Here is a 23,251-nt window from a genome sequence, read left to right as displayed (position 1 = left end):
ACAACTGTGTATAGGCCGTGTGCCAAACTGTGTTACATATTGACTTGAGACACATGACCATGTCGCAAGCCTTGTCTTAGATTGTGTGAAACCTATGCCTAAAATATAATGACACATGACCATGTGAAACCTACATCTAAAATAATAATGACACATGACCGTGTGATAGCCTGTATCCAAGGCAGTGTTCTCTATTTTTAACCCCTAAAATAAGCCAATTCAAACACCATTTGTTGAACAATAAGACATACAGTAACTAGCCTATTTCATATGGTTAAAAGCACATTAAAAATATTAAATACATGCTAAATATTCATCCATCCTCTGTGTAACCAATTGCCATCAAAAGACACCTTAGTTCACAAACCAATTCAATTCAAGAACAAAATTACAATTCCACACCTTAAACACAAAACATTTAAACCAAAAATACCATTGCAATCTCATACTACACCACCATAACTTACCATTTTAATAGCATAACCAAAATGACCATAACTATATAAGTTTAAACATTTACAAGCAAAACCAAACCATATATATACAAGTAGATATAAGAAAGACCAAAACACGCCATATTAACAAGCTAGTTTAAAGCACCTATTACATGCCATTTATAACCTCATATCAAGGTAACCAAAACTACAAAAATGATGAGGGATAGAATGATTGTGCACCGATGACATTCCAATTGTTCAAGCTTTTCGATGACCTACAGAATAATAAACAACGAACATAAGTGATTAACTTAATAAGCTCGTATAATGTGAACTTAAATTTACTGAATATGTTATAAACATTCAAGTATGGATTCAATCATTTAATCAAGTGCATACATTTTAATCCTATACACATAACTCCACAAGGTTAGTAAGTATATAATGAGCATATAAATTTAACCAATTCATGGAACTTTTCATAAAGGAAATATCAATATACAAACCATCCATCATATAATCAATTAGTTCCTTTTTCAATCTAATTACACATATCATACTTTTCATTCTATATGCTTAATAACATAGCTCATTCATATAAGTACTTTCCCATCTAACCTTAATTACTCGTTGAACCACATAGAACAACATCGGATACTTGGGAAATGCTCACACAAAGTGTGCCTTTTCATGTAATTGTAAATGTCTCTATAATGCTTATATGAGCTGTGAAATCGACCTGTTCACACGAGCTGTGGGTTGGGATGTTAGTTACACGATGCTACTTACACGAGTTATGGAGAATTCGTAACAAACAGGACCTTAACAATCAATAGGACATCCAGGACTAGCAGCCGCAACCATATAACCCCTAATGACATGTCATTTGTATCGTACATATTCGCAAAGTTCAAACGAGACTGTTAAACCAAACAACATCCAAAACAACTTAAATTAATTTAAATTATTCTTAACATTAGTTAACACACAATCAAAATAATAATTAAAAAGTTTAGTAGTCATACAAACTTACTTCAATTACAATGGTTGTTACAACAAAGTCGAGAATTGATTCAAGACTTTCGCTTTCCCTCGGTTCAAATCTTACAATTTAGCCATAGTTAATAAAATTTTATGCTAGTCGATTTTTATAGGGTTCCTTAATAGCCTATATTTATCAAAATTTCACATTAACTCCAATAAATTTTACTATTTAAAAATTTTAATCCCTAATATTCAAAACCAGTTAACAAAATAAGTTTCTTCCTCAATCAAGCTTAATATTCTATCAACCAAATTCACAATCACATGTAACTCATTCATGAAAAGTCGCTAAACATTTAACAGTTTTACAAATTGACCCCTAGGCTAGCTAGATTAAGTTAATACAAGCTCAAAACATAAAAATCATTAAAAAACAGAACTTAAAACATACCATGCATGAAAAATATGCCTTGACTGAAGCTTTCCTCTCCTATTTCAATGGTGTTTTGGTCTTCAATTCACTAAAATGAAGAAGATGATGATTTTAGCTTTCTAAATTTTTGTTTATTTACTAATTTACCATTTTACCCTTGTTAATAATTAAAAATTTCAACTAAACATTGTCTATAACTATCCACTAACATATTATATGGTATAATTACCATCTACGTCCATTAGCTTAAAATTCCACACCCATTTGATCATTTTAACTAATAGAAATAAACTTTTGCAATGATTTGTCATAATTCGATGTAGCAAATTAAACTAATTTTCGTACTTTAGGAGCTTGAAATCAAACATTTTCATTAAGTTTTAATTACATTTTTTTAAGTTTTCTTAAAGTTAATAAAATGTGAAAATTGAGTCTTTTATTGACCTTAGGGGCCGAATGAGGCCTAAGGGAGAGCTAATGAACTTTGTAAGTGTGCAAGAGATAATTAGAAGGTGTACTAAATTGATACTGGTCACTATGTAGCAACATGAAATGATCAATGTCATAACATAAGGAGAAAAATAGAGAAATCACAAGATCACCTTCAATAACGCGACATAGCCTAAGGGTGTCGTGACATACCCATGAAGATATCCAAGAGGATTATACTGACTGCTTTATTACGGCACAGGTTCTGGTGCGTCGCGACATCAATTTTGGACAGAAACTAACACGAGCCAAGTTCATTGTGGTCAACACAACCAAAATTAAAGCTCGGGAATGTCAGCTAACCTAGGGTTAAGAATGACGACCACCTAAAATCTATAAATAGGCTCATTTGTCTCATGTTATAGACACCAGTTTTTTAGTTTGGAATTATACTTTTAATTTTAGTTCAGGTTTTCTTTCTTCTTAGGTTTTAGATTTATTTTCGAGTTGTTCTTTGTTTAACTCGAGAGATCTGATTTGTGGAAGACAATCAAACTTGTGAATTGGTTTTCATTCTTAATACAAATTAGAATTTTTCTTAAACTCTATGTTGTCGATTCATTTAACATGTTTATCGATTCTATATTGCTTATGAAAACTAAGAGGAACTAATCATTCTATAGGGGATTAGCGAGTGACGGTATGATTTGTTAATTTTTTGTAGGGTTACTCAATGGATCAATTGTTTGGGAAAGGAAAAACCGAAAAACCTAGGCCTGACAATCATAGGAAGTCATCAAGGTGGGAATTAACCCAAAATTATTTGGAAGATAAGAAGTCCTTACTGACTCATTATTTGGGTGGAAGATCAAAAGATCTTGCTGAGATAACGACTATGTGATTGATGAGTAACCCAAAGCAAAAGTTGATGAGGATTAACGAAGTGAGCTATTCACCCATAATCATATTTGATTTATTCTATTTTTTGATCTCTTGGTTTTTATTTATTTCCTTATTATATTTCATTATTTCTCAAAAACTCATTTTATTATGTTTTCGTATTATAACTGATTTAGAGTCCTAATTAGATCTTTCAGTGTTTAGGTTAATATTGATTTAGCACTAGCCTCTATTGGGTACTATCCTTGGAGTACTCACCTACTTCATTGTAACTATATTACAACTGGATCCGTATATTTTTGGATACCGCCTGATTAATATATATTTTATTGCAATATTCACACTCTGGACATCAGTACGTCCAGACGTAGTCAAGTTGTTGGCGCCGTTGTCGGGGAGGCAAATGTCACCAGTGTGATTTTAATTTTTGCACTACAAAATACAAAATAATTAGGAAATTTTTTGGTTATAGATGCGATTTATTTAGCCGTAAGTAAAACTACTAATATTATTCAAGTCTTAAGGACATTTTTTATTAAGATTGTCTACGGTCTAGCATTTCTCGTCCTATCATTCATAACTCACATTTTGAATTAAAGCCTTCTTTACTAACATGGACTTCTGATAATGTCAGATTTATCGATCATAAAACTGAGAATCCTATAGCATTCTTGTAAAGATTTGATCATATATGTAGCACTATTACTTACGTAGGCATTCCACCAAATATTATCAAATTGTTATTAACTCCATTTGCACTAGATTGAAAGGAAAAAATATGGTTAGAAGCACTTCCCCTAGACACTATTACTACTTTGACTGAGTTTGTACAACTATTTCTTTGTCGAGAAGTACCCATGACCAAGGTACTAAGTACTTATACACAATTATTTTATTTTAAGCAAAGTACTACTGAAACATTGAGTCGGACATGGGAAAGGTTTAAAACAATCCTCAGATCCATATTAGGCAGGGGTATACACTTCATAGTTTAGATACAACATTTCTATTACAGGTTGGACAGTCAGAATAGACGAAAATTTAAAATTATGACTGGTGGAATTATTTGGACTAAAACTCAAAAGAAAGTAATGAAAATATTGGAGAAATTTAATGTTAATGAATCTACCTGGGAATAATGTTATGAAGTGAAAATTGAGGGATTAGAATATTTAAAAAAGAACAAGAACAAGAATGTAAATAGTTTGAGTTAATTATAGAAGAATCAAACAGTTACGAAATAGAAGAAGAAGGGGATGGTGCTGAGCAAGAGAATGATCACATGGTATCTCAACTTGATTGGTAGAGGCAAAGTAAGGGGAAGCTAGAACAAATTATCCTAAATTAAAAAAACTTGGTGCCATTTGTTATTAAACCTCTTGAATTAGAATTGAAGCTGTTAACCACACATTTAAAATATGGATATCTAGTAGAACAAAATACTCTGTTGATAATTGTTATTGTAGGCTTAGAAGCAAACCAAGAAGAGGCTTTATTAAATGTCTTAAAAATGCATAAAAAATAATGGGATGGATGATTGTTGATATCAAAGGAATTAATCCTGCACTCTGTCAACATAAGATCAGATTAGAATAAGGGAGAAAATTTGTAGTTGATAGCGTAAAGTTAATCCAACTATAAAAGAAATGGTAAAAAAAATTGCTTAAGTGGTTGGATGAGAGTATTGTTTACGCCATTTTTCATAGTGAAGAGGTTAGCTTTACATAGTGTGTACCAAGGAAAGGAGGTCTAACTTTACTTGAGAATAATAAAAAAGTTAATTCCAACAAGAATGATTACTGGTTGGAGAGTATATATTGACTACCTAAAATTAAATGATACAACAAAGAAAAACCATTTTTCATTGCCTTTTATTGATCAAATGTTTGATCGATTAGTAGATAAAGATTATTATTTTTTTCTTTATGGATACTTAGGCTACCATCAAATTCCAATCCATCTAGATGATCAGGAGAAAACAAGTTTCACATGTCCTTTCAGTACATATGCTTTTAAAAGAATGACATTTGGCTTATGTAATGCTTCAACAACCTTTATAAGATGCATGATCGCTATCTTTGCTGATATGTTAGAAGAGGAGTTGGACGTATTCATGGATGATTTCTCAGTTTAGGTGGACTCTTTTCAAGAATGTCTGGGTAACCTCGAAAAAGTTCTAAAAAGGTGTAAAGAGGCTAATCTTGTGCTTAACTGGGAAAAATGTCATTTCATGGTAAAAGAAGGATTGGTGCTAGGACATTTGATCTCAGGAAAAGGAATGGAAGTAGATAAAGATAAAATTGAGGTTATAAAAAGCCTTCCTAATCCAAAAAATGTCCGGGCTATTCAAAATTTCTTAGGCTATACAGGATTTCATTGAAGATTTATAAAAAAACTTTGCTCACATCTCTAAACTATTGAATCAACTTCTTCAGAAGTAGACACCTTTCATATTTGATCAAAACTTTTTCAAAGCCTTCGAGGTAATAAAAGAGAAACTTATATATACACCAATAATCATTACCCTGAATTGGCCAGAACATTTGATTATTATGTGTGATGCAAGTGACTATGTGGTAGATGCAATTTTGGGCCACAAAAGGAATAATACATTTGGGGTTATTCATTACGCAAACAAAATGCTAAATCCGGTGCAATGCAGTTACACTACAATTGAAAAAGAAATGCTGGAGGTGGTTTTCGCTTGTGAAAAATTCCAACCCTATTTACTGGTGAACAGAGTGTATGTTTATACTGATCAGTTTGCACTAAAATATGTCATGAAGAAGAAAGAGACAAAGGCCAGGTTAATGAGATGGGTTTTATTGCTTCAGGAATTTGATCCATAGATAATGGATAGAAAAGGGACTGAGAACCAAATTGCAGATCATTTATCCAGAATAAAGAATAAGTTAGAAGTGGGAACTACTGAAGAAATTAAAGAAACTTTCACAGATGAACAAGTATTTAAAGTAAACATCCATTAGACAAGGCCTAGTAAAAACATAATAACGTAGTATGCAGATTATGCTAATTACATTACAAAAGGTGTATTTCCTTCGCATGCATCTTGGTAACAGAAGAAAAAGATAATTCACGAGTCAAAATGTAACAGCCCATTTTTTAGTGGTGTCGAAAAATAGTGGTTTTGGGACTACAAATTTGACGTGTCAAACCTTAAATATGAATTGTTTAATATTTTTGAGGATATTAATGTCATATTAAAATTTGGTTAAAAAATTTATCGTTTAGATAGTTAATCAAGTAAAAAAGACTAAATTGTAAAATCTGAGAAAGTTGTTTCTAAAAATTAAGGTGGTCAAATAGCTATAAAGAGGTGAGTTAAAGGTCTAGAGTGGTAATTAAACCATTATTCTTCATATTAGATGGTAAATGGCATATAATTGTTGATATTTGAATGGAAATAATAAGGGTACAATAGTAATTAATTTATAAATGAAATTAAAATAAAATAAGATATAAATTACTTGTCATCTTTTTCCATTCACACTTTCTAAATCGAAAACCATTGTTGAAGAAAATGAAGCTTCGGCTGATTAGGGTTCTTCTATTCAGTAGGTATTTTATACTCGTTTTTATTAATTTTTATGTTTTTAAGCTTGTATTAGCTTAATTTAGCTAACCTGATGACTAATTTGTAAAACCGTCAAATGCTTTGAATTGTGCCATTAATGAGTTTAAGTTGTCCCAATACTTTGGTTGTTACTGCAAATTAGTCCAGTAAATTCATTCGGTTTAATTTTAGTACAATTTAACTTTTTTTATAGGAACTTTGATATTGAATGTTGGGTTGTTAAACTACTGTTTATATATGGAACATAAGATAGTGAGTGTTTCAAGAATTATTCTATGATGAAATACTCTACTCTGAACTGATGAACGTATGATAGAGTACAATTGGCATGCCAACAGGTTATTTGGCGCGTGGTATGTGATTGATCTAAGCAATGGAGATGATTTCTGTATATTCTCTGTTCGCTAGATATGCCAAAGTCCTGTATTTGTTGCAGACTATCATGTTATATTATAGTGTACTCTGGTGTGTTGGTTGGTCTGGCTCATTCGAGCATCTGGTGTGCTGGATGATTAACCGTGTACTCACAACCACTTATCGTTCATTGAGCTATGTTTTATTGATCTCTAGATGGCATTGAAATGTAAAAATTTATTATTATTGTGTTGAACAATATTCACCTGTTGAGAGCTGCGATTGACAAGAACTCTATTCTTTTATCTTGTTATTTGAATTGCTATGTTTAATTTGGTAAGCCTTATCGTTTAATTAATAAACTTAATCAATGAACTTACTAAGCTTTAGTAAGCTTACTTGTGTTTTTGGCCTTTTCTTTGTAGATTATGTTTTGTGGAATCTGGACATTGGATCAACTCAAAGAATCACACTATATGAGAATCTCTTTGGTAAATTTTAAATTTAAATTGGCTCATTTGGCATGTAAAAGGATAATTTGGTCATGCTTTGCAATGGTTCATAAGCTTCTTGTAGCGTATATGTGCTATGCTTTCTATATGATAACTTAAAACAATTATATAAAGCATGCATGCTTGATTCATGGTTGGTGTTAAGTAGTCTAACATGAAATGATAGTTGTCATGTTTGAGGTATGACATGGTGAGATTGAAATAGGTTATTTTGTGTGTATGATATGTTTTGTGGATGATAGCTAAGGTAGGGAGTGTATAAGTGTTTATAGTGTGATTTCATGTATGATACATTGGTTAGGCCATAGGTTGTTGAATTTGGTAAGTTTTGGTTGTTCTTAAGTGTGTTTATGGCCTTGTGATTATGTATTATAAGTTGGTTTAGGTACCTATGCAAATTGATGAAAAATGGGCATGATTTAGGCCATTTTTTAGCACACACGGCCTGAAACATGGGCCCATACTACCACGTGTTTCACATGGTTAACCCATACGGGTGTGTGCCTTAGCATGTTAGGTACATGGTACACACGGTCTGGCACATGACCTGCGACACGGTTGTGTGACCCAAGTCAGATAGTTACACAACCCAGGCACACTAGCGTGTAGGATGGCCATATGACCATGTCTGGAGCCACACGATCTAGGCTCTGTCACACAACCTGGACACACAACGTGTGACCCCTGAATTTAAAATTTTTAGTTTTTCCTAAACTTTATGATTTGTTTCGAATTTGGTTCCTGGTTGTTTCAAAACTATTTTTAGGGCCACGAAGGCTCGATTTAAGGCCCATAAATGTATGTTCTACCATAATTTGAATTATTTTTATGAAATTGTTAATTAAATTTGGTAAATTTGAGGCTATTTGATATTGATTGTTCTGAGTTGAATGGTAATATTTCGTAACCCAATTTAGATACGGGTTATAGGTGTTACATTTAGTGGTATCAGAGTTACAATTTAGTCGATTCTTGGACTGAACGTAGTGTGTTTAAATTCTAGAATAACATGCTACATAAGCCTATGATATTGATTGATCTGATCTAACCCTTGTTTTCTTGTAGATTCTAAAGATGTCGTCTAATTCTGAACATGATGAAACTAATGAGGTTAACAGTAATATTCCGACTAATGATTCTGGTGCAAGTCACAGTATGCCGATTCCACAAACGTCTAAAAATGAAGTTAAAAGTATGTTTTTCGGTTTAATGGGACAATGGTTTTTTGAATTTATGAGTAATAATCCAGTGGCTTAGCAACCTTCATCCCCTACTGTACCTCATGTTGTACCATATGTAGTACCTCTACCCTCTCCTATAGTCGAACCAAGTCACCGAATTCCTGTTGATAAAGTTAAGACGTTTGGGGCTAAAAAGTTTCAAGGTAAAAATGGTGATGATCCGTCTAAAGTTGAATATTGGTTAGAAAAAATTTAACGAGTTTTCGATGAAATAGCTTGTCCCCCTGATGATTACCTCAGATGTGTTGCATCACTGTTAAAAGATGAGGCTTACAACTGGTGGTTAACGTTAACACCAGTAGTAGCAAGAGAAAATATCAACTAAGAATTCTTCAAAGCGGAATTAAAAAAGAAATACAACAGTAAAAGATATCCAGATAAAAAATAAAGAAAGAATTTTTGGATTTGAAGTAGGGAAATAAACTAGTAGCTGAGTCTGAGAGAGAGTTTGTATACCTCAGCAAGTATGCTCGTGAAATTATACCGATGGAGGAAGAAATGTGTATCCATTTTGAAGATGGGTTTAATGATAAAATTAAGATGATGATTGGAGGAACTGAAATATAACGGTTTGTTGTTTTTCTATTCGGGCACAAAAGATGGAAGAAATTTGTAATCATAAGAGGATGAGAGAAAAGAAGGCCTGAGAATTCAACAAAAGAAATTTTCCCAGATCATTTTCTGCACCACCACCGAAGAAAAAAAAAGAAGATGATACCCATGTCACTACATCATCCAAATTTTCAAGCAGAAGTAGGCCGAGGCAGATTGATTTAGAATTTTAGAATAGACCTACTGACAGTATAGCCAGTGTCCATAATGCTCCAAGTCCGGAGTGTGAACACTATGGCAGACATCATACTGATAAGTATAGGGCCAAAATGGGTGCATGTTTCATATGCAAGTCAACTGATAACTTTATATGCGACTATCAAAAAATAGTCAGGGAAAAGAAGATCGGAGTGAAAACCTCCCGACTACACCATAGAAGAGCAAATGTCCTGGTTTAGCAATAAGAGTGTGAACCGCGGTAGCACTAGAGACACAGCTACCAAATCTGATGTCAAAGCGCCTGCACAGACTTATGCTATTTAAGCCAGAGAGGAGGTTGTCGCGCCTGATGTCGTTACTGGTATATTTTATCTCTTTGATATTACTATATATGCTTTGATTAACCTTACGTAGATTCATTCGTATATTTGTATTGTATTAGCAACTGAAAAAAGTTTGCTTGTTGAGTCAACTGAATTTGATGTTCAAGTTACAAATCTACTAGGTTAGAGTGTAATAGTTAACTTAATATGTTGTAAGCGTCCATTGAGAGTTTAGAGTTATGAGTTTCCCGCCACTCTGATGTTACTACCTTTCTACGAATTTGATATAATTTTGGGGATGGACTGGTTATCGTTACATGATGCTGTGGTAAACTGTAGATAGAAACAGATTGATTGAGATGCTCATAAGTGAGTTGATTATAGTTGAGTCTAACAGGTTAAACAATGTTACCAGAGTTGTTTCAGTTATTTCTGCATGGAAGATGATTCATTAGGGCTGTGAGGCATTTTTGGCTTACATATTGGACACTCGAAATTCTGGGTCGAAGTTGGATTAGGTACCAGTTGTTAAAGAATTTACAGATGTGTTTCATGAAGAATTTCCAGGATTACCGCCAGAACGTGAAGTTGAATTTCTTATTGATTTGATACCTAAGACTACACCAATAGCAATTCCACCGTATAGAATAGCATCGATTGAGTTGAAAGAACTTAAAACTCAGTTGCAAGAATTACTGGAAAGAGGTTTCATCCAACCAAATGTATCTCCTTGGGGGGCACCGTGTTGTTCGTGAAAAAAAAAGACGGTTCGTTGAAACTGTGTATAGATTACAGACAACTAAATAATGTGATGATAAAGAACAAATATCATTTACCTCATATTGATGAGTTGTTCGATCAGTTGAATGCTACAATCATGTTTTCTAAGATAGATATCAGATCGGCATATTACTAGGTGCGAGTAAAAGACCGTGATGTGTCGAAAACAGCTTTTTGAACCCGATATGGTCACTATGAATTTTTTGTGATGACTTTCGAATAAACTAATGCTCCTGCTACTTTCATAGATCTGATGAATTAGGTTTTTCAGCCTCAGTTGGATAGATTTGTGGTTGTATTCATTGATGATATATTGATCTATTCAAAAATAGAATCTGAGTATGCTCAGCATTTGAAAACTGTATTACAAATTCTTCATGAGAAATAATTGTATGCAAAATTCAGCAAATGTGAGTTTTGGTTTCAGGAGGTTGGATTTCTTGGACACGTAGTTTCTGCTAATAGGATATGTGTTGATCTATAATAGCTTTCAGAGTAAGATCTCTGCCATTATTAATTGGAAAGCTCCGAAAAATGATTTAGAAATATAAAGTTTTCTGTGATTAGCAGATTATTATTGTCACTTTGTTAAAAAATTCTTCATAATAGCCTCACCGATGACTAAGTTGCTACATAAGAATGTTCGATGTGTCTAGTCAGATGAGTATTAGCAAAGTTTTGATTAGTTAAAAAGAATGTTAACAGAAGCTCCAGTACTGACACAGCCTAAATATGGGAAAATTTTGTTGTTTATAGTGATGCGTCACTTAATGGACTGGGTTTTGTGTTAATGCAAGCCAGGAAAGTAATAGCATATGCTTCTCATCAGTTAAAGTCATATAAGAGGAATTATCCAACTCATTACTTAAAGTTAGTTGCTATTGTTTTTACTTTGAATATTTGATGTCACTATCTCTAAGGTGAAAAATGTCATATAGTTATAGATCATAAAAGTCGGATGTACTTGATTACTCAAAATGAGCTAAATTTGAGACAGCGACAGTGGCTAGAGCTACTAAAAGATTATAATCTTGTGATTGATTATCATCCCGAGAAAGCTAATGTTGTTGCAGATGGATTCAGTTTAAATTTGTTATTCACCTTAAAAACATTAAATGTTCATTTGTCACTGAAAGGTGATGCTTCTATGTTAGTGGAATTGAGGGCTAAATTGATATTTCTTCAGCGAATTCAGAAGTTGCAAGATGATGACCCAGAGTTGTTAGCTAAACGTGAGCAAATCCAGAATGATACGTTTACAGGATTTACTGCAAATGCTGATGATATGATGTTTTTCCATAACAGATTGTGCGTTCCAAATAATCCAGAGCTAAAGTAAGATATTTTATCAGATGCTCACAATAATACATACTCCATTCATCCGAATAGTACTAAGATGTTTAATAACCTGAAGGGGATGTATTCGTCGCCAGGTATGAAACATTAGATTTCCGTGTTTGTAACTAAATGTCTAGTTTGCTAGCAGGTAAAAGCTAAACATCAGGTACCATCAGGATTACTACAGCCTGTCACTATCCCTAAGTGAAAATAGGAATGAGTTATGATGGATTTTGTATCAGGATTGCCTGTGATATCGAGGAAGAAAGACTCAATTTGAGTTATTGTTGATAGATTAACAAAGTCAACTAATTTCTTTCTAGTACGAACTGATTATTCGCTTGAGAAGTTAGCAGAGTTATATGTATCAAAGATTGTCAGACTACACAAAGTGCCACTATCTATTATCTCTGACAAAGATCTGAGATTCACCTTGAGATTTTAGGGTAAACTTCACGAAGCTCTATGACTAAATTTAATTTTAGCATAGCATATCATCCGTACGAGACAAGCAACTGAAACAAGTAATACTAATTTGGAAAATATGTTACAATGCTGTATACTTGAGTTTGAAGGTAGCTGAGAAAGGTATTTACCGCTGGTAGAATTTACTTTTTATAACAGTTATCAATCCAACATTAATATGGCACTGTTTGAGGCTTTATATGGAGAAAATGTAAAACACCCCTTTACTGGTCAGAGTTGAGTGAATTTATGTTAATTGATACTGATTTGATTCGTGAAACTGTATACAAGGTTAGGGTAATTCAGGATTGTTTGAAAGTAGCGTTAGATCATCAGGTCATGGGTGTTACACAAAAAATTACACTTGGGAAGATCCGTATGTGTTCTGGCAATGTGCTGATCAATTGGTCAGAAGGTGTGTAGTGGAGGAAGAGATTTACAACATTCTACAAGGATGCCATGCATCTCCATATAGAGGGCATTTCGGTGGAAAGAGGACAACCCAGAAGGTGCTACAATCAGGTTTTTATTGGCTAACTATGAATAAAGACGCTTATGAATTCGTAAAAAAGTGTGATAAATGCTAGCGAACTGGGAGTACATCAAAAAGGGACGAGATGCTACAAACAGAGATAATTGAGGTGGAAGTATTTGATGTATGGGAGATTGATTCCATGGGACATTTTCCAAGTTCTTTCAGGAGTCAGTACATCTTTCTAGCTATCGACTACATTTCAAAATGAGTCGAAGTTGCTTTACCTACCAATGATACAAAATTAGTGGTGAGATTTCTAAGAAAAAACATATTCGCTAGGTTTGGTACACCGCGTGCATTGGTCAGTGATGAAGGATCTCATTTCCATAATAAGCAGTTTGAAGTTGTCTTGGCTAAATACAATGTACGACTCCGAATAACAACGGCCTATCACCCACAAGCTAATGGGCAAGCAAAAGTCAGATTGCATTTTTGCTCCTATACTTAAAAATGTGTAAATTAATCCCTATACATTAGATCATTAGATCAAATAGCAAACTAGTCATTTTATTACAAATTCCATCCATTTTTACTATTAAAAACTGGTTCATGTACATCAACAAGAGGTACACATGGCATGCCATATGTCACTGTCCAATTATTCTATCAATCACGTTAATTTTTAACAATATAAAATGATGAAATTTTTAAAAGAAATTACCAATTTACTCTCTAATCTAACGTATAGAGACCAATTTTCTCATTTTTTTAGTAGAGGGGTAAAATGCAATTTAACTCTTACAAAGACTTTCATAATAATTTTACTTTTACTGTCATTAAATGGTAAGAGTAATTTCCACTTTACTACTTTTTCATCGGTTGATTTCATGGCGTTGCTGTTTTGATCCTTCATTTAACATTTGAGATAAATGGAGAGCAAAATAACAAAAAACATTGACATATCTGCCATGTCAATACCGTCAATATAAGCTTCCCCCATCGTCCAATTTTTTTTTTTAATTTGTCTAAAATCTTGACCACCCATTTGTTGTGGAAGGCAGTTTGAAGATGACTGTAAGATAATGACAGTGCAAAGAATCAAAGGAAAAATCAAATATTTGGAAATTCTCCTTAAATCAAGTATCCTTCATACGGTTTGATTTTTAATGTCTAGGACATATAAAACGAAAAAATATGCATATATATGCATATATCAAGGAGATAAAACAAAAGATTTCAAATCATGATCCTTAACCCTTTTAAAAATGATGAATTAATCATTGTTAAATCATGTTCATTTCAATTGTTTCATTCGACTGTTCAATGGTTGCCACAAATTGGGACCTCATAACTTTGACCATAAGATCTCAGTTGGGCCGATCAGGTTTGCGCAGCTGCTGGTTTCTGGTTGAGGTTTGGGGTCAATAGGCTTGCTTTGTGGTCTGCAGGCATGGAGCCCATCCGCTGCTTCACCTATTAATTCTACCCATTCTTGTTTGTCTCCATCTCGATCCCAAAGATCCTTCACGATGGACCGAACCATTAAAACTTTGGGGGAGGGGGTGGGGGAAGGGTTAACATGATATTGTCAGGCTTTGAGCAGATAATTGTTTGATGAAGCTTGTTGCTTACTATCATACAATTTCATCGTTCCGTGTGTTGTTTTGGACCCGATGATTGCTTCTCATCCCAAAATCTTTAAAATACTCCTCTTGACCTGCTATGGTTTTAAGTGAGCAGACCCAAGAACTATAAGGCTCGAACTCCTTTTGAGGTCCACAATAGTCTAATTGCCTTAAAATATATACCTTTTTGTGAGAACCAATTCCTTAGTAGTACTAGTACATACATATTATATGTATGAGTGTGTACCTTTTATGAGAGTCAGTTTCCTCGCTAGTTGGGAATATCAATGAGGATCACAACCAAAATTATTTTTTAAACATTAGAATAGGCTAAAAGAGTGGCGACCCCTATGTATGATTCACAAATCCATGGGAAAATTTTAAAATTTTGAAATGCGTGTATCGAGCACATTTGTATTAGAAAATGACACTCAACTCAAGGCCAACATAGAAAATGAATTGGGCAAAGGTTCACTCGTGAGCAATTACATGAATGGAAGCAGTCAAGTAAACTAGTAAGACTTATTATAGCTGAAATCAACTGTCAATCATCTTTATTCTTACAAAATGGAAATAAGATAGTATTCCACACAAGGTAATTCAGATACTACGAGCCTGCAGAGTACAAACGATCTAATGGAAAAAGTAATGCCACCCGAAGAATACATACCAGTTCAATCATTTGACTCATCAAAGCTTGGTTTCACACCACTCCTCAAGTGTTGGTGTTGCAACTCCAATATTTCTCATGTCATAGATATTGGCTGGTTACACATAAAGTTAAGCCTTTGTATCAGTAAACTATGATGCCATTTTTGCAAAAAGAAATAATGTCTATTCCGTTCTCTCAAAGTTGCAAGTACAAATAATCAAGGTAAGAAAATTCTTTTCATATGTCAATCATGGTAGACAAATAAGAAACAGAAATGTCTGTTAACAGCAAACCTCCTTCCACAGACCACTGTCATAAAAACCAATCCCCGAATTTGATTATGCCTTCGACTCTGAACACTCAAAGCATGGAAAGAACTTGTCTTTTTATCACCAGCTTGAAGCCACTGAACCCGAGATTGACATCTCCAGAATTCCTCTTCTCTCTTAAGGTCCTGCTTCAATGATTTCGCCTTTACATGGTCATACACGGGCTGTCTAGCTAGCTTCTCCATTTCAGCAGCTCAACCCGGCAATTTGTCACTTTTTGCTGCACTTTAAACAAGTCTGAACCACGCACATTAAGCTGCCAAGCTTGTTTGACAACCTCAGCACACTCTTCATCTTTATCCCATCATGAATCATAAGGGAAAAATGGACATTTCATACTATCCAAAACTTCAGTGTTCAACAAGATGGGGCTATGATCACTGCCTATAGCAGGAAGGTTAAAGCTTGCTCATAGCAATGACTCCAACAAACATTAACTAAGACTCGATCTAACCTCTCCTTCACATTGAAAGAACCCTGTCATTTCTGAAACCAAGTGAAAGGATGAACAACAAAACCTACATCTACATGCAGCAGTCCACATTTATCTAAAAAATTTCTGAAGTCTGAAAAAGAAGCAGCTGACCGGTGACATCCACCCTCCTTTATCATCTGGTAAAAGAAGATCCTTCAAGTCCCCAAGAACTACCTACCCATCTGCTCAACGACCTACCACTTGCTGCGAGAGACTCCACTGCTCACGACGTCGCTGGTCATCAAAATCTGCATGGATACAGTCAAGCATCCAACGCTTGTTTTTATCATCATCCTTGACCTCAACTTCCATAATGAAACTGTAAACAGTCCGAACTTGAAAATCAACAATCTTCTTCCATGGCAAACAAAGACCACCTGCTAATCCCCGAGGAGGAACAGGACATATATAATAAAAATGCAACTCCCTCTTCAATTTCTCCAACCTGTCTGTCCTATTCTTAGTATCCATTAATAAGACTGCATCCGGGGAGTGGAGGTGGAGACTAACTCCTCCACCTTTCAATGAGGAACTTTATTTAAGGGCTCCCCCCAAGCCCTTTAAGTTACAAAGGATTCTCATATCTCCTCAGGAAAGAAGGCCTCTACTATGGCACACCCGCCAGAAAAACTGACACCGACATTCACCGAAGAAGGGAAGCGGGTGGCTAGCTGCATTCTTGAGTTTGCACCCAAACTGACACCTATATTTGATGTGCCGATGAGAGGTCTCAGCGGGAATGAAAAAGGAAGTCTTGAAGGAGCTCTATCTTATAAAGAAAATTTCTTGATTTGTTGAGAAAAAAAAATGAAAAAAGAATGAGAAGGGGCTTAGACTAGACTTAAAAAAAAGCACTAAAGGCCTGGTGAAGCTCCACCCTTCTCTCCAATTCCCCCTTTCCCCATGATCCTATAAGCTAGAATTTTTTATCGACAGGATTTGACCTGAACTCTCCTCTCTGTACCGTATCTATCTCTTCTAGCAAGCTAGAAAGAAAGTGAAAAGCTTTTCCTTCTCCCTTGTTGTTCCTAGATCACTAACAAGAACTAGAAAAAGTCGTGTATAAAGGAGTGTATCCTAGCTAAAAAGAAAGATGTAAAATTAAGCTACTAACGCTTTCATTAAGATTGACTAGCTTCCATAAATGGGACTAGAGATGGGGGCGATAAATATGGAGGAATTTTAGACCTTTCCAATGGTTGAGGGAATCGAAAATAAGAATTTCACAAGCGAACTACATGGTTCATTTGCTCGCTTGGAAAAATACAGCTTCTTTTGGGAACGGTTATCGCATTTTCTTCTTTTGACTTCAATCCCTTTGCTTATATTGGATGGAGGTAACTGGCCACCACACCATTCTGATTAGCCTTGCATTAGTTATTGGTCTCATTTGGTTCTGCAACCTCACTCAACCCTCTCCTCACACTCACCGCCCTAACCGGAAGTTGAGTACAATTTGAGATAGGAATTGATGACCAATTGAAAGATTGATTAGCTCGAGTGAGAAGTCCGAATAGAAAGGCATTCCGCCTTTCTTGATTCAATTCCTTAGCGCATCACCTTTACTGGTCGCAGAAGAAAGGACGGTATTCGTATGCTGATTGCACCTACCAGGCAGGAGGGATTGGCTTAAGACAGGAATGTTTGACTTAACCATTCCTTGACTTTCTTTGTCAGATGAGAAATGCGAAACGAAAGAAGGCTGGGAAATTAGATCCAACTCTTTCTCTCCTGGGAGAGATGAATTAATATATCTTTCTTGAATCATAGGTCGGGACTGACGGAACTTGAACCCGCAACTTCCGCCTTGACAGGGCGGTTCTCTGACAAATTGAACAAGAATCCCTAGTTTACAACCTTCAAATTCTTTTCTCCTCACCTACTTCATTTGAAGCCGTTGGAAAAGAATAAAGATGAGCTAGAACAAGGAGCAGCATGGAAAGGAAAGAATTACTAGTTTCGGAAGGAGGTAAGCGCCTTCTCCTAATTGAAACTGCTTAGGACAATACTGACATCCTTTATTGTTCGAGCTTACTTATGCGCCTAACACTTCTAGTTAAAGAGCCTTTTTCTAATGAACTTTTAATAGAAGTAGGGATTTATAGCTAATTCTTAGGCTATCCCTTCGGAGATGTAGCATAGTTTCCCTAGTCCAAAATCAAATCTATACTCTTGTCTTTAACCTTCGTTCGAGCGATGGAAAGAGTCTTTACACAGGACTGGTATTATAAGTTTTCTTCCTTATCTAATATCTTACTATAGAAGGCTCGAAGAGCTATGGTTGATAAGAAGAGTTAGCAGGCGAGACATCATCTCTTGTTACCAATAACTCGTAAAGACTAGTTTCATAAGGTAACTTTGAATAAGAGAAATCGTAGCGTAAAAAGTATTGTCAACAGAAAAAGTTCCACAAGAACAGCGGACTCAATAGCCGCTCTAGACACCCTAAAGGGAAGTTGGACCTAGCTTCCTAAAGAGGATTTTTGTTCTATGAGGTACAGGCCCGCTCGCACAAATCAAAGAGGAAATAGGTATAGGCTGGATCAATAAAAGAAAGATAACGAAAGTGTACAAGATACCAATGGGGCTGACTTAGAAGGAAGGTGGCGGCGAGAAAGGGTATTTCGAATCTCAATCAAATAGCATAGCACAGGACCGTGCCAAGTTGTAAGCATAGCTAGCTAGGTATGGGCTTTCTTTTCACTATCAGAATTAGTAGTTGGCCTATTGTTGATCAAAGTCTAGGTTGGCGGTCCCTAGTTATAGATAGGCTTTCACCTTCCTTTTTCCATACAACGAGGATTTTAGTGTTTGGATAATTATTCATATTTGACCCGATGCCATACCCTTCATGTGTTCATGATACATGGCTGGGGTACATATTCCACAAAAACAAGGTTCAACTACGAGGATTGATAAGTTGTTCATTTTGTAACTTTCACCTCTATCTACACAGTTTCATTACCATGTCTTCGACGAGCAAGACTTCACTGTAGACATAGGTTGAGGTTTCAACAGGGCAAGCGAATATTGTCCAACCTGCGGTCAGCTATGATATACTTAACTTCTTTTCACCTCCCTCTTCGATCGATCTGGAAGATGTTCCCTTAGCAGTTGACATCTCAATAGAGTCCTCCAGTTGAGTTGGAAAACAACCCTTGAGACCTACAAGCTCCTAAAGCAAAGAAAGAAAAAGACAAACTTAGACAAAGGCATCTTGAACCCCTCTCCCTACGGTCGAGTTAGCCCATGATCTCAAGATCAAGAAGACCCAGCCATACATAGAAGACAAGGGAAGACCTTGCTCGACCAAATGAACGTAGCAGCAGCATCATGAGATAGAACCTGGTTCTGTCCCAACTGTCCATCTGTGGAACATGGGGCTGAAGACCTCTAGAGCACCTACTAGAAGAACTAGAAGAAAGACAAAACCACTTGGCTAGGGCTAGAGGGACCAAACCATTAGGAGGAAGAAGCAGATGGAAGACAAGGTCACTTGTGAAAGAACTAGCCAAAGGGGACCATCACAGCTGGGGTGGTGGATAACAGGCTAGCTCACCAAGAACATCAGGAGAGGTCTGGGAAGACTTGGCAGCGGCAAGTCAATGAGAGGTTAGGTCAAAGGATTTAGACAGAAGTCCCATCAATCAAAATCAAAGGATGTTCCAGGAAAGAAGGAAACAAGGATATCCAAAAGAATAGGCCTTGAAGGAAGGCATGAATGAGGGAGACCGGTCTAAGGGCTACAAGATATGCTACAAGGTTGAATCAGTCCACTAAGGGATGACCTCTTATACATGATTTCAGTGAAGTGTTCAAGTCAAGGACTTAGGCGATCAAAGAAAAGAAGACTTGAAAGAAAAGCCTTCTATCCTACAGCTAAGGCATCCATCCAATACAGATAGAGCGTCATATATAAAATAACTCTCTCCTTTGGAAACCACCTATTCCTCTCATCGATTACCTTCACTAGGGTCAAGATTCATGGTTTTATAAAGGCGGCCCATTAGCTTCCTTTGATGGAACAAGGGATTGCTTTCGTCTCTTTCCTTCTGGGCCAGGAATGGAAGTGGTCGTTAAGCTTCTTTGGATCAACCGATAGTGTGCTTATCGCTCTACTTCGCTTGATTCTCATGCCAGTGGACTCGTTGCTCAGCTTTAGGCTTTATTAGCTTCATTTCTGAAGTGAGCATGAAGTCCGAATTGAATAGATACTAAGAAAGAGTCTTTCGTGATGAAAGTTGCAAGTGAGGATTCAGGATTGAGAAAGAAATCAGCAAAGCGCAGCTAGAGCTGAATCTATTATAGGAGGCGTAGGGTAGGCTCTTTGGATAGATTGACTGGCTTAAGCCGATGAACCAGCTTCTACGACTAACGAGCTAATTCGGAATATGCCTAACTAGAGGAATAAAATCACCTGATCTTGGCTCGGCATCTTTTGAAAGGTAATCCAATATCTGGTAAGAAAGGTTGAGTCAGCTACTCGAAGCGGAGAAGCAAGAGCTCACTCGACCCATAGGAATAGGAAGGAAGTTTCATTCCAAACTGCTCTTAGTTTGAGCTAGGAGATGGGACAGTTAGAGTGCTCGCAGCATCTCTTCTCCTTGCTGCAGCAAGTCCCGTCCCACATCTGCAGTTGGTGAGATGCAATAGAAGTAGAAGCTCTTAATGTAGAGGAAGACTTTTGTTCGAAATCGGGATAGTGTTCAATAAACCACCATTGATGCAATAGAAGTAGAAGCTCTTAATGAAATATCTGGTGGTGAAGACATTCCCGCAGCTACGATTAAAGAATTAGATGTCGAAGTACAATTTAGCCCAACCTCCACTTCCCCTGGCCCTCTTGTTCTTCATTGCCCTGCCTTCTCTCAGAAGGAAACTGCTATGTGTTCCCTCACTAGGAAATCTTTTGATCCACTATGTTGATTCACTGAGATGGTTATACATCTTTACCATTTGACATGACAAAGAACTGTCATTTCTTCTGAAACTTTTATCTGGTCCCATGAATTATGTTCAGCTGTCTCCAAAGGTTCCATACATTACCCCTTCTTTATATGTTTCAAATTGCAATCTGCTTTCAACAACTCATGGATGGACCTTGGCTAACAGCCTCTAACAAGGCCAACAAGTCAAATCACTGACTCTTACACTGTTGATCCACTAACTACACATATAAGTACATCCATGTCCTCATTTAGTTATTTTCTAGCTTTCTTCATGCATGCATTTAAATAGTCACCTAGATAGTTTACCATGGTACGGTCTGCTTGTCTCTACTCTTTTACAGCACTAAAATCATAGACATTTGTATGTCTAAGATAGCATTTTCATTGGCCTATAATTCCCCCATTTGACCTAGCATAATCTCCACATAAATTGTTTTATAAAGTCTTTTAATGACTAAAAACTTAATAAAACGTTTTCCAAAAGTTTCTATTTGTGCTATATAAATGATTAGTTCATACAGCATTAACATGCTTACTTTCTCATGCATATGGTCTGGTATGCTAATGTCGTTCTGCTGGCAATTCGCAGGGGCCAGCATGCCAATTTTTTTTTTCTCGCATAATTTCAACTCATTATCATCATCCTAGTTGTAGATATATAGATTAAGACTGCAAAAATTCTTACCATCATGTATGTCGGCTGTTGCAGCAGCTGTGGCATCGACAATAACGGTAACTGGTTGGTAATTATGTGCTACGGCATCAAAGACGGTCTGCCGGATGCAATTTGGAGTTTGAACACCTACAATAGAGATACAAGAACATACCGAAATGTTAATGCCACATAGAATAAAGCGAGAAAAGCCTCTCAACAAATAGCTTACATTTTAAGTGTTCACAAGTTCTGAATTATCCTTACCAACAACAACTAAGTTATTGACCCCATTACTTTGAAGGAAAGAATGAAGATGGGTGGCGAAGAATGCACTAAAACGAGTCTTCACCAACTTGTAATCTCCTTCTTTTATCACAAGGCCATCCACCAATTGTGCACCTAAACATCCCTTGGTGGTTGGACCCTCTTTCTGTCGTGTGTACAAATGCCGGCGAAAGAGTTCAACATCTCTTCCTAAATAGTCATGCTCGCGAACAACCTAAACCCGAAATTAAGCTTCTCACAATCATCTCCCATTTACAAACAACTCAAGAAGCACTTTTTAACAATATTGTTGAAATTATTTCCCAAATTCTCTTCATTTCTCAGAAATGGTTCCAGGACTGGAAAAAAAGCAAAGTTACTCTGACTTGGGTGGAAATGTCAATTAGAGTATAATGGAAAACAATTTTACATCGAAGACCCTCTTTTTTTTTTCATTTTCTTGATAAACTGAACATCCTAGGAGATATTTTCCGACCAAACAAACAGAGAATTAATACAACTCTGAAAGATGAAGTGAATTAGAGGTTAATAAGCAAACAGAGGCTACAAATTTACCCAAACGATGAGAATCCCCCGCTGCCTGGCGGTTTCAACAGCCTTTATCACATTAGGAACGATGGCTTTGCCTCCATTTACCCTCATCAATCCGTCATCTAATATAAAATCATTCTGCAAAAAGAATCCCAATAACCCAAAGTCCCCGTTTTCCAATAACTAAAACAAAATCCAACCCAATGTTCATAATTCATATGCCATAGTATATATATACTATGCATTAAAAGAATTAAAAATAAAAATAAAAGAAGATGAAACCTGCATGTCAATTACAAGGAGAGCCGCATGCTTCCATTTTTCTGCCATGCTTTCACTCTGGACTACCAAAAAGCTTAGATTGTTGGACTAAGGGCAAAGGCCGAAGTCGAAGACATTGGATCAACACATGTCCAATTATCCGTTTCATTAAATAGAAACCAATCAGAGTCTGAGTTTGAACGGAGTATTTCTTAGGCTTTGTATTTTATTTTTGTAAAAAAAAATGGTAAAATTAACTATAAATGCCAAGATTATTCGGGGAATAGGCGGTTTTTGCTAACTAAATTGCTAAATGTGTAGTATTCAAATCTCCTGTCAAAAGTTTCTATTTTAAATTAATAGTGTTTTTTTTTCTTGTATAAATATGTTTTTAACATTATGTTAAATATATTTTATTTTTTAAAAATTATATAAGAAAAAATATATCAAAG

General features: G+C 35.7%; 1 protein-coding gene across 4 annotated transcripts; it reads right to left on the bottom strand.

Annotated features, from left to right (window-relative positions):
• Positions 1-433: 433 nt before the first annotated feature.
• LOC107952590 (probable inactive nicotinamidase At3g16190) lies at positions 434-23,005 on the bottom strand. Of its 4 annotated transcripts, XR_005907508.1 has the most exons (7): positions 22,821-23,005; positions 22,563-22,676; positions 21,987-22,221; positions 21,753-21,869; positions 15,333-15,426; positions 1,873-1,942; positions 465-712 (listed from the first exon to the last, which is right to left on the bottom strand). XR_005907508.1 is itself a non-coding variant. In XM_041084976.1 (6 exons), exons 1-5 carry the CDS (start codon positions 22,866-22,868, stop codon positions 15,353-15,355), a joined length of 588 nt encoding a protein of 195 aa, XP_040940910.1. In that variant the 5' UTR covers positions 22,869-23,005; the 3' UTR covers positions 468-712; positions 15,333-15,352. The 4 variants fall into 4 exon arrangements, 3 of the variants coding, with proteins under 3 accessions (XP_040940913.1, XP_040940910.1, XP_016743288.1); XM_041084976.1 differs by lacking the exon at positions 1,873-1,942 and having other exon boundaries at positions 468-712; XM_041084979.1 differs by lacking the exons at positions 1,873-1,942; positions 15,333-15,426 and having other exon boundaries at positions 434-712.
• Positions 23,006-23,251: the final 246 nt, after the last annotated feature.

This window comes from Gossypium hirsutum, chromosome A02, assembly GCF_007990345.1.
Source record: "Gossypium hirsutum isolate 1008001.06 chromosome A02, Gossypium_hirsutum_v2.1, whole genome shotgun sequence".
Classification (NCBI taxonomy): Eukaryota; Viridiplantae; Streptophyta; class Magnoliopsida; order Malvales; family Malvaceae; genus Gossypium; species Gossypium hirsutum.
The sequence above is the reverse complement of the archived record's forward strand: the minus strand, read 5'-3'. Positions and strand labels throughout refer to the sequence as shown.